The 12,729-nt window shown below is 33.7% G+C and overlaps 1 protein-coding gene across 1 annotated transcript in view; it reads left to right on the forward strand.

Annotated features, from left to right (window-relative positions):
* CUBN (cubilin) overlaps window positions 1-12,729 on the forward strand; it is a 256,070-nt gene that overhangs the window by 147,772 nt on the left and 95,569 nt on the right. The window contains exons 36-39 of the mRNA XM_087420786.1: window positions 270-402; window positions 9,367-9,572; window positions 10,504-10,688; window positions 12,376-12,568. Of these exons, the coding sequence (XP_087276912.1) occupies window positions 270-402; window positions 9,367-9,572; window positions 10,504-10,688; window positions 12,376-12,568 (717 nt within the window). The remainder of the gene's footprint in view (window positions 1-269; window positions 403-9,366; window positions 9,573-10,503; window positions 10,689-12,375; window positions 12,569-12,729) is intronic.

A 12,729-nucleotide genomic window follows, 5' to 3' on the forward strand; every position in this document is an offset into this window, starting at 1 on the left:
ATTACATAAAGTTATAGTTACAGGAGAAAAGGCTTTTAGAAAAGAAACTACAGAGATTTTTTCTGATCCATCATAGCTGTGGCTTTTGGTTTTCTATTTTCAGAATCTTTTCCTTTTTATACACGACAGGGAGTTTTTAATGGGAAATGGGAATAGGTTCTCCTTTGATGCTGCTGACAGTTCCCTTCTAGTGTTCTTTCTCCTTTATCTTATGGTGTCTTGTATTCGATCTTTGCCCTGGCACTCATTCTGTTTCTCTTTTCTTCCAGCTTGTGGTGGAACCTTCTACATGGCTGAAGGCACGGTCAACAGCCCTGGCTACCCGGAGGTTTATCCCTCTAATGTGGAATGTGTCTGGAACATTGTCAGTTCCCCTGGCAACCGGCTCCAACTGTCTTTTATGTAAATCCTTTTTTTATGGTGTATTGTTTCAGTGCGAATGAATCTGCAGGAAGGAAGCACTGTTACTAATAGGATGGACAACTAACAGCATATGTGTCCAAGCAACTGTTAGAAAATATGGTGGGAACTTTAGGAAGTCTGTTTCCAAATTTCCTCTGTTTTAGTCATAGTTTGGGTTATAAGTTGCATTAAAATTCTCTCAAGAATAGTTCTAGAGTCCAGCCTAATATTACCAGAAGTAGATGCCTGAGCTCTTGGTGCATCAATCTGTGGAATGTTCGTTTGCAGAGAATAGTAATTTTATCTTTTTTTGAATTAGGACCATTTAGATTCGTCCAGAGAATCACTAACATTCTTTCTTCTGGCAGAAATCTCTGCCTCAATTAAGTCTTCTTTACCCGTATACCTTTTCCCCATCTCAATCCAGCTTTCCTTTTATTTGTACCAGAAGAATGATTTTGTAAGGTTTTTGGAACTTAGTGGTTAATTTGTAAAATCACTCTCATGTTCCTCATTGAACTGTAAGACTTTTTGAATAGGGACTATGGATATGGAATTAACAGTAGGACCCCTCCACATTCTCAGTGGTCTTAGATTAAATTCAACAAGAATGCATTTTCTAGAAGTAGATAGTGAAAAGCACATGGTAAGTAAAATGGGACTTTTTAATCAATCAATAGAGAGGTCCCTATGACATGCCACACTGGAAATGGATGCTTAACCAATAATGAGTGATAAGACTTTGGTATTTAAATTGCCATTTTAAATTAAGTCCTTTATTATATTGTATTACATATTATTGGGCTATGGTAGGGATCACCAATTCAGTTTTTGAAGAGAACACAATGAGTAACTTACTTTTGAGAGAAGAGCATTGTTTTGTGGATTCTGGCCTGTTTATTCAAAAAAGTCTTGCTCGTCCTCCTGGACATGCCGTTCTGTGCATCAAGAATGTGTTGAAAAAGGAAGAGAACAGTCCTCCTTGTGGACCACTTTCAAACGTCTCAAGTCGCTTTCTTTCAGTCCATCAATCAGACAGTGCCTCTTCAGGGTACAAGTCACATTGTGTTAAAACAAAGGCACCCTCTGAGAGCCTGAAGGGCAATGTAAGTTTAAACTGCCACATGGAAAAGAGATTTTGTTTGCTTTTGTCTTTACTAAATGCTCAAAGTTCTGTATGGAAAGAAATCTCTCTGTATAATTTGTACCTGATATATACATATTCCATTACTCACCAAATATTTATTAAGCCCCTGCTGTGGGCTGGGCTCATAGCCAGCACATGTTAACGCCCATGCTAGATGCTATATATATTGTGATGAATAAAACATGATCATTGTCCTTATAATAAAGTCCAAAGTCCTTCACATGGCTTGCTAGGCCTCAGAATTGCCAAATAAAAGGGCTTCTTTTTAGTCTTTTCCTTCTTGGTCTCCGCCACATTCACATCGTTGACCAATCTGACGTTCAGTGGTTGCCAGGAACTGGGCCAAGTACTAGGAATATTTAAGACAGACAGGATCCCATTTCTTGATGAGTTACTGATAAATTAATGTCAAGAAGCTATTTATTTAAAACCTAAAGAGATTCATTTCATCTATAGGGATAATCATATATATATAGGGCCATTGTTGGGATGAAAGATGTCAAATTTAAAATGGATAGTGCAAGGCTGATGCATACCAGATTTCAATGAATGTTCTCTCACTCTGCCATTTCTAAAGTACCTCGTGTGGCAGTTCAGAGTTAAATCCAAATGGACAACACTGGGCTCTCCTTTTAGAAGACAGGAGATAAACACAAAAAGCAAGTTTCATCCATTTTACTGTTTTTTTTTTTTTTTAACATTTTACTGTTTAATGGACACTAAATCCTAGTTATTGTATAGACAAATCTTGATGACTCAGCTTTTTCCTTTCTTATGCATAAGAAGTTAATTTTGATCATTCTGTGTTACTTGCTTGAGTTTTATTTTTAAAATAAATTTTGTAGTATGCAAGATGTTCCTCTTTATGTAAATGGTAATGAGAAGGGCTTTCTGGCAAGGCTGGTGGGTTATTTCTGCCCTGGTCTAAATTATATGCAGATGGATACTTGGAAACTTTCCCCTGGTGTGTATGAGAAGCATATGAGAAGCATATGGAATACGTCAAGTTCTCAAACATGGGGTTTGGATTGTGGACACTGCGGTGAAATTGAGTAGGGAGAAAAACTGGAGAAATTATGGTTGAATCTGCAACAAAAAGGAGGGGGAAAAATAAAACCTAAAGAGGAGTTTTTTGTAAAAGAACTATTTAAAGGAATTAACAGAAAGTATATTTTATGCTTACAGTGCGCTTTTAGAAAGTGATTAATCTTGGTTCAAGAATCAAAATGAGCTAATGAGAAACAGTGATTGTACTATTTTTGTTCCACACCATATTTTCACCAGCGGATCTTAGCCAAAGTGTTTGGAGAGAAGGTAGATTTACTTAAAAAATGTAGCGGCCTAAAACAGACTTCCAAGAACAATAAAGCTTTTTAAAAAGTTTAATTTGATTCTTATAGGTATCGTCTTACCATCATTTCTAATGAATTGTCTTTTCTGACATTTCGCATTGGATTATACCTGTCCGATGCTAAAACAGAAAAGGCTTGCACTTCGTAATCTTCTGGACCATTGGACCAAACTTTAAAGTACATATTGATCGCCTGGGATCTTGCTAAAATTCACATTGTGGTTTAGTTGGCTGGTGGGGCTGGATTCTTCATTTCAAACAAGGTCTTGAGTGATATTGACACTGCTGGATGGTGCACTGCGCTTTGAGTAGAAAGATTTTAGAGGCAATTTTATGTAAATTACCTGGTGAAGAGAACGATCTCCCTTTCTTCCCTTCCTGCTTTCTGAGAAGCAGAAGAAAACAATTGCAGCGTATTTCATGTTGTTGGTAATATTATGGGTAATAAAACTAGCTTAAATTTAAGCACCAAACTTAGCAGCCATCTTAAAAATGGATCCAGAACAATTCCTTGCTAACAATGATTGTAGATATAAATTTTGCATTATAAGGAATCAAATTGTCAGGGAAGACAATGGAGGTAAAGTGCCTAATGAAGCATTTCTCAGAATTTATCCCCATCGTGAAGTGACACATGACTGTATATACATACATATATGTATATTATAAATATATATACATACATATATATGTGTAGTATATATGTATCTCCATACACACTACATTGTATTGATTTCTGTTTTACATTTTACATAAATGGAATCATACTAATTGATTTTACTGGAATTACATTGAAGTTATAATTAATTTTGGGAGAATCTTTCTTGACTCTTCATATTCTTGACCTTGGAATATCTCTCCATTTATTTTGGTCTTCTTTTATGTCCTTCACTAAAATTTCATATTTTTCCCATAGAGGTCTTGTAGATATTTTGTTATATTTATTCTTAGGCACCTTATTTTTTGTTGCTGTTGAACATGGCATCCATTTAAAAATTATAGATGTAACCTGTTCACCTTACCTAAAATAGTCCCCTCTAAATTAATTTATTTTTTCTTCCTAGAACTTATGACTGCCTCACTATATATTTATTTATTTGTTTATTATCTCTCTCTTTTTCTAGAATATAAGCTCCTCATAGGGAGCTATTTTCTTCATTGTTCTATCCCTAATCCCCATGACAGGGTCTGGCAATAGAGTCGAGTCAAATATTTGTTGAATGAATGTTGACTAAGTTATGTTTCTAAATTTTTGTTTGCTGGTATAAGGGAACTCTATTAATTTTTGTGTAATATCTTAGCTAACAACCATTCTATTCTCTAAAATGACAAAATTTTTGTCTTTCTTGTCTACCACTATATCTTCAGTGCCTGGAAGAAGACCTGACACATTAAAGTGCTCAGTAAATATTTATGAATGAATGAGCTCTCTTGAATATTGATTTATAGCTCTTCTTTTCCAATCCTTACATTTTTTCCTGTTTTCTTGTCTTATTGCACTGGAAAACCCTTCAGTATGATGTGGAAAAAAGTGAGGAGAGCAGGCTTCCTTGTGTTGTTTCTGATTTAAAGGAAATGCTTTAAAATTTTTACCTCTAAGTAAGTAAGTATATTTGTTGTAGGTATTTGGTAGGCATTTCTCATCCGATTAAGAACATTTTCTTCTCTTCCTAATTTTCTAAGACTTTTTATGATGAGTGGGTGTTGAGTTTTATCAAATGCTTTTCTGCAGTTGTCATTGATTCTCCCTTAATATATTTTGCCTCTGTTTTTCTCTTTTAATCTTTTTTTGTGTGTCTGTGTGTGGTGAATTTTCTAATAGACCTTCTAATCTTAAACCATTGTTAGTCTAACATATAGTTTACAAATTGATGGGTTTGTTTTGTTAATATTTTAAGTAGAATTTTTCATCTATATTGATTAACTGAGATTGACCTAAACTTTTTCTTTCTTTGACCATCTTTGACTGATTTTGCTCTCAAATTTATACTAACCTCATTCAATAAATTGAAGACTGTCCCTTCTTTTCTATTCTTTGTTACATTTTTCAGAAGCTTGGGGTTGGGGTATTGATTAATTGAAGTGTTGGACGAGTTCCCCTATAAAATCATCTGGGCTCAGACTTTTGTTTTGCTTTGTCTGTGGGCAATTTTTACTGCCAATTTTTATCGATTTATTGGTCTTTTTAGATTTTCCATTTTTTCTTAAACTAGTTATATTATTTTATTTTCATAGAAAACTGAGTTCAAATTTGTTGGCATAATGTTAATAGATTTCATTATAATTTAGAAAACTTGTAATGTATCTATAATTATGTTCTTTTCTTATTAGCTATATTGCTTATTTAAGCTTTTTTATTGTTGATCAGTCTTATTAGAGGTTTATAACTTATTAGTCCTGTCAAAGAAATAGCTTTTGATTTTTTTAACCTTTTCTAGTATTTTCTACATTTCTGTTTCATTAATTTCAGATATTGTCTTGTTGTTTCTTCTACTTTATTTTTTTTCTGTTTTGTTTTTCTAACGTCTGGGATTAAACACCTAGTTCATTTTTCTTAATATTTGTTCTTTTCTACTATAAAGACTTAAGGCTATAAATTTCTCTCTACTTATTGCTTTAACTACATCTCATAAGTTTTAATATATAATGTTTTCACTTTCATTCAGTCCTAAATATATTCTAATTTCCATTATGATTTCTTGTTTAACACATGATTTTTATAGAGAGATGTCTTATGTTTCCAAATTGTGGGACCTTTTTGTTATCTCTTTGTTACTATGTTCTAATTTCATTTTGTGGTGGTCAGAGAACATGGTTTTTAATAGTTTTAATGCTTTGTGAGACTTGATTTGTGGTCAACTATATTGATACATTTTTATACATATTAATAGGCACATGAAAAGAATAACTATAGAGAATTTGTGAATTCTAATTGTTGGATGTTATAGAAAGCTTGTTAACTGTTTTGTTGTTGTTGTTATTGTAATTCACCAGCTTGTGGAAATAACAAAAATCATCTAATTTACTCCTTAGTATGTTTGAAAAAGAATTTTATAGTGGACTGTCTGAAACTATTCCTTTAAAAGTTACTAATTTATTTTTGGTAAACAAATCCTATGGCCCATTCTTAGTCCTGGATCTTTGCCTCATTTGACACTCTTCATCACTCTTTAGCACTCTCTCCTTAGTTTTCTCTTGGCTTTTGTGATGTGACATTGACCTTGTTTTTGTCCCACTTTTCAGATTACTCTTGTGTTTATTGTTTCCTCTTCTTTTTATTGTACTCAAAACATAGGTGTTCCCTAAGCTTCTGCTCTCATCTCTGTTCTCTCTCTTTAGCAGTTATTTCCCACTTTTTCCTTTCTAAACCCCCAATCTAGCCATGCTTTCAGCTATTATCATACACATACATGGGATTTCCAAGCACAGCCCCAGGGTCTCTTCTGAAGTCCAAATCTGCATATTGGCTCCAAGAGATAGTTCTACTTGGGTGATACCCCATTATATTAGATTCAATATATCAAAAAGCAAAATTACATTTTTCTCCTGCCCGCAGCCATTATGTTGTTGTATTATATTGCCATTATATGTTACTGCAAGATAATTTTCTCAAGTAGATCTGTGATCATCTAATTTTACCACTCAAAATTCCTCAAGTTATTTTTAATGTGGTAAAATATATATAACATAAAAATTAGCATTTTATCCATTTTTATGTATACAATTCAGTGGCATTACATGCATTCACAATTTTGTGCAACTATCACTATTTATCCATTTCCAGTACTTTTCCATAATACTAAACAGAAACTCTGTACCCCTTAAACAATAACTCCCCATTCTCCCTGTCTCCAGCCCCTGGTAACCTCTATTCTACTTTCTGTCTCTTTCTGTTCCCTATTCCAGTTGTCTCATATAAGTAGACTCATATAATATGTGTCCTTTTGTGGCTAGGTTATTTCACTTAGCATAATGTTTTTAAGGTTCATCTGTGTTGTAGCATGTATCAGAACATCTTTCTTTTTTAAGGCTGAATAATATTCTTCTGTATAAGTGTGTGTGTATAAAATGTGGTTATATATATAAACATATAGTTATATATTTTTGCTTTGTTTATCAAACAAATTAAATATCTCAAATTGTATATATAGCTTTGTTTCTCCATTTTTGTTTATCCATTTTGTTTATCCATTCATCTATTGATGGACATTTGAGTTGTTTCTACCTTTTGGCTATTGTGAATAATGCTTCTATGAACATTGATATACATGTATTTGTTTGAGTCCCTGCTTTTAATTCCTTTGGGTCTATATCTAGAAGTAGAATTACTGGATCATATGGTAATTCTATGTTTAACTTTTTGGGAAACCACCAAACTGCTTTCCACAGTGGCTGCACCATTTTACATTCCTATCAGAAGTGCACAAGGGTTCCAATTTCTCCACATCCCCATCAACACTTGTTATTTTTCATTTTTTTATAATAGCCATCCTGGTGGATGTGAAGTGTTATCTTATTGTAGTTTTGATTTGTATTTCCCTAATAACTAATGATATTGAGCATCTTTTCATGTTCTTATTGGCCATTCATAATGTATCTTCTTTGGAGAAATGTCTGTTCAATTCCTCTGCCATTTTCTGTTGTTTGTTTTTTTATTTTTGAGTTGTAAGAGTTATTTTATATTCAGGATACTAGCATAATCATGTGTCTTTATTTCTCTTGGGTAAATATCTAGGAGTGGAATTTCTGGGGCATTAATTGGATGTGTATTTAATTTTATAAGAAACTGCCAAATAATTATTCAAAGTGATTCCGTCAGTATACATTCCCACCAGGAACATATGAGACTTCCAGTTGCTCTGAGTGCTTGCCAACATTTGATCTTGTCAGTCTTTTTTATTTTAGCCATCCTGATGGGTATGAAATGGTATCTTATTGTGATATTTAATTTACATTGCTCTGATGACTAACGACATAGAGTACTTTTCACATTAGCCACTCGATCATCTTCTTATATGAAGTGTCTGTTCAAGTCTTTTGTCTACTTTTAATTTGGTCATTTGTTTTTTCATTGTTTATCTGCAGGAATTCCTTTTCTATTCCAGATATGAATTCCTCGTTAGATAAATGTTTTGCGATTATCTCTCCTTCCCTGGCTCCACAGTCTACGACTTGCCTATTCATTTTCTTATTCATGTCTTTAATCAGGAGAAATCTTTACTTTTGATGAAGTCAAATTTATTAATTTTTTAAATCTTATAGCTAATGACATTTGCATCCTATCTAAGAAATGTTTGCCTACCCCAATGTTGTAAAGATAGTCTTCCCTGTTTTCTTCTAGGAGTTTTATGATTCTAGCTTTTATGTCTACATCTATGAGAAATATTCAGTTAGTTGCTGTGTATGGAGAGAGGGAGAGGTTGAGGTGTTTTTTTCCTCCTCTATAAGGGTATCCAGTTATTACAGCACCACTTGTTAACACAACTTTCTTTTCCCCATTGAATTATCTTGGTACTGTGTATTGGATTGTATTGGCTGTATATTTGTGGGTCCTTCTCTGGACTTTCTCTTCTATTCTATTCATCTATTTGTCTACCCTTGCACCAATACCACACTGTCTTGGTTATATCCAAGTTTTGTAAGCATTAAGGCCAAGTTTTAAAAGCATCCACTTAGTGCCTACGTGTTCCAGACTCTTTATATATGTTACTAATGACAATCATATGAGGAAGATATTATTTCCTGTCTTTCATTCCCCCATGTCATCATAATTGTAGAATATAATACAAGTTGAATAGGCTACATTTCTGAGCACTAGCCTGTATTATTACAAATTCCATATTTTTTCTACCTTTGCAGAAATTAAGTACAGATGCTTTTGATTGGCATTTAAGCTCTGCCAAAATTAGCCCATCGTACTGCTCCAGCTAAGTCTCCTAATGTTTTCTTAAAGGTACTCAATGTTCTAACCAAACCAGACCTTTCAAGGATTTCTGAATATGTCCCACCCTTTTATGCATATGTGTTTTTGTTGGCATGCATTCTCTGCCCATTATTTTTGCACCTTAAATCCAGCATTTCCATCTCAAAAAATCTTTCCATCAAGCTATTACTGAGCCTAATGGTCAAATGTGATACCTCTGCCTTAAAATTCTTATACCACTTTATACCTGTGATGGCACTTATTACAGTCTGCCTTATAATGTAATTTTTTCTGTATTCTTAACCAATTTTACTCCCTGTAAAGAAAACTCCTTGAAGGCAGTGTATTAATTATCTTTTTATCTCCTAAGTAGACATTTCAACAAATTTGAGTGAAAGAAATGTTTTGAGTTCGCTAAAAGATACTGTGATTAAAGAAAGTTTTAAAAAGTGAACAGGTTAACCTAGCATGTGAGTCAGGATAATCCCAAAGCTTATTCTATCAATTTAATCCCTCACAACTTTTTTTTCTTTTTCAAATCAGAACTTTCCAGTTGGAGGATTCTCAGGACTGTAGCAGAGATTTTGTGGAGATCCGGGAAGGAAACATCACTGGTCACTTGGTGGGACGATACTGTGGACACGTCCTCCCCCTCAATTATTCGTCCATTGTTGGGCATATCCTGTGGATCAGATTTGTCTCTGACGGCTCAGGCAGTGGCATAGGCTTCCAGGCCACGTTTACTAACAGTAAGTTGCTTCTGTTTTAGTGATGGCTCCAGAATGCGTCCTACAAACTAGAAAGGATAACATTTTTCAGGAATACACTAAATAAGAACAGTCTTGAACTCTACCCTATTCTCCTATATTTATTGTCTTTGTAGAATTACTTATAATATATAAAATATATTAGAAAAACTAAATTATATATGAATGACTCATTAAGAGCCAGGGAGAGCATTCTCAATGGCTCTAATATTCTTTTTAATCTCTAGTTTCTAGCTACTGTTAAACTTTTTTCATTATATTTTGTTAAAGAGTCTTCTCATGTATTATAGTTCAGGTTTGGCATATTTATATCAAATGTGTTTCGTTTGATCCCATAAACTCTATATTCTTCAAATTCAAAACATTTAGTATTACTTTAGGATTGACTTAAGTGCTCAGATATTATAACGACAGGGTAGTCTTCTAATAGGATAAAATGTTAAATATTTTTGTTTTCCAACTCAACTTTTCCATAATGAACTATTCTATATGTGGTTCCAAAATGCCAGCTTGTCTTACCTTATTGGATTTTTAAAAACATGTTCCATTCTTTTATAAAACAAAGTAAAATAGGTAAACCAAAATTAGAAAATGGGCCTGGTAATACGCCTTCCCATGTCCCCATGTCCCCTGGGGTCTGGGAACCCCTGGTCACATCAGAAGTTATCGTCTCTTTTTTCACCACGCAACCTTCTAAGGAGGTAGAATTCCATTCACAAAATCACCCTTCTCCAAGGAATTAATACATAGCACAGAAACCAAAAGGGAAGCAGTGTTTCTTTCAGTGTTCAGAAAAGAAATCCCAGTCAATTAAAAGTCCATGCTTTTCAACATCCCTTGTCTTTTGTTTCTTTCATTTGATTAAAGAGCTGTTTTCAGTAGGTCTGATTTACTGCTCTGTTTTCCCTCCTAGTATTTGGCAATGATAATATTGTGGGAACTCATGGGAAAGTTGCCTCTCCCTTATGGCCTGGAAATTACCCCCACAACTCCAATTACCAATGGATAGTAAATGTGAACGAGTCTCAAGTTATCCATGGTAGCATCTTAGAGATGGACATTGAAGCAGCAAGTTACTGCTATTATGACAAATTAAGGGTGAGTTTCCAAGTGCAATAGATATTTATAAATTTTGGTAAATTACTATTTGCAAAAATAAATCCAAGTTAATGTCTATTCAAACATTTGAAATAATATGGGATGGTCTGCTCTAAATCGTGATTATCACTTCTACCCCTGTAAAAAGGTAATTCTGGTATTATATTTATTATCTCCGATTCTGTATCTAAGTTTATTTTCAGCATTATTGTAATTTACCTATTGGGCTTTGTCTAAGCATGTATGTATAGCTTAATTAACTATTCTGTCTTATATCCCATTTTCCTGTTTATTCTTATGTTAGAGTGTTAAAAATTTGAAGGATCATTTTAAAATAAATGAATATTAAAATTGTGGTGACCATTGCCATCTAGATGTTGGTTACTGTATCAATTCCAGAAACACTATCAGATTCTATTTTTCCCCCAGCTTTATTGAGGTATCTTTGACAAATAAATATTGTGTACATTTAAGATGTACAATTTGATGTTTTGATATATGTATACATTGTGAAATAATCACCACAATCAAGCTAATTAACATATCTGTCACCTCACATGGTTATCATTTGGGTTTTTTTTTTTTTTTTGGTATAGTGAGAATACTTAAGATATACCTTCTTAGCAAATTTCAAGTATACAATGCTGTATTATTTACTATAGTCACATTTCTGTGCATTAGATCTCCAGAATTATTCATCTTGCCTAACTGAAACTTTGTACCCTTTGACCAGCATCTCCCTATTTCCCTCTTCCCTCATCCCTCAGCAGCCATCATTCTACTCTCTGCTTCTATGAGTTTGACTATTTTACTGTCAGACTCTTGAAGGCCAAGATTCTGTCTTATTCATCTTGAGTCCACAATGCCTCACATAGAACCCAGTACCTGATAGGTGCTCAGTATGTGTGGAAATAATTATTACATAATTTGAAAATCTGAGCTTATATAGTAGCTTCAGTATAGACATTTATAATAACAATTTCAATGAATTTGTTCCAAATTATTTAGAAGAAGATGGAGAGAAGGATAGGGAATGTGGTTGAATAGCATCCACCCACATGTGCAGGAAAAAAATGTGCTCCATGCTATGTGTTTAGAAACTATCACAGACTATGTAATTTAATATTTTCAACCAAATGTAAAAGATTTATTGAGTGTTTTAAGTGAGTTCTGAGCCCTTGCAAGCTGTGATTCTTCTGTTGTCATTAATTCTGCTTCTTTACTTCTGTGGAGATAAAACACCTTTAGGATACCTGTCCACTTTTGTTCATTAAACCTTCCCTCTTGCTTGTTGTTTTGTCCCCTTTCTTCCTAATTCCTCACTTTAAGACCCCAAATTCATTCAATAAGTGCTGTTGTTGTGCAACTATCCTCGCTCCTACTAAAATTCCTACCGAAATTTTACTGTAAATCATATAATGAGCTATATCACACAGAACATGTTTATTAATATAATTCTGCAGCAAAGATACAAATAATTTTAAAACACCTTAAATTATTTCCAATCATATTTTGTATTTAATGGCACTTTCTATTTTAAACTGATATCTAATATTCACTCATTTATTTTTTTTAATTATGATAAAATTTTAATAACATAAGGCATACTTTTAGTTTTCTTTTCTGTGAAGAAAAACAGAGGTAATTGCCTAAATTGGATGCTCTATGTTCTGTTTTTTACATGCAGATTTATGATGGGCTTGGCGTTCATTCCCGCCTAGTTGGAACTTACTGTGGTACCCAGACTCAATCTTTTAGCTCCAGTAGAAATTCTTTGACATTTCAGTTTTCTTCTGACTTTTCAGTCTCAGGGAGAGGATTCCTTCTGGAGTGGTTTGCAATGAATGTCTCTGCTGGACCTTTACCTACTATCGCTACAGGTGTGTTTGGTAATGAATGAAATTCTTTTCGGGGTTGATATGGGTAGGCCAATATTTCTAAGACTCCTACCATAATAGGGACCAAATATACAAATGAGTAAAAAGAGTAAGTCTAGCCTCATATCCTTCCTCCATATGTTTATGTGTTCTTTTAATTTCAT

Source organism: Ceratotherium simum, chromosome 32 (assembly GCF_057802395.1).
Source record: "Ceratotherium simum simum isolate JZ-2026a chromosome 32, ASM5780239v1, whole genome shotgun sequence".
Taxonomy (NCBI): Eukaryota; Metazoa; Chordata; class Mammalia; order Perissodactyla; family Rhinocerotidae; genus Ceratotherium; species Ceratotherium simum.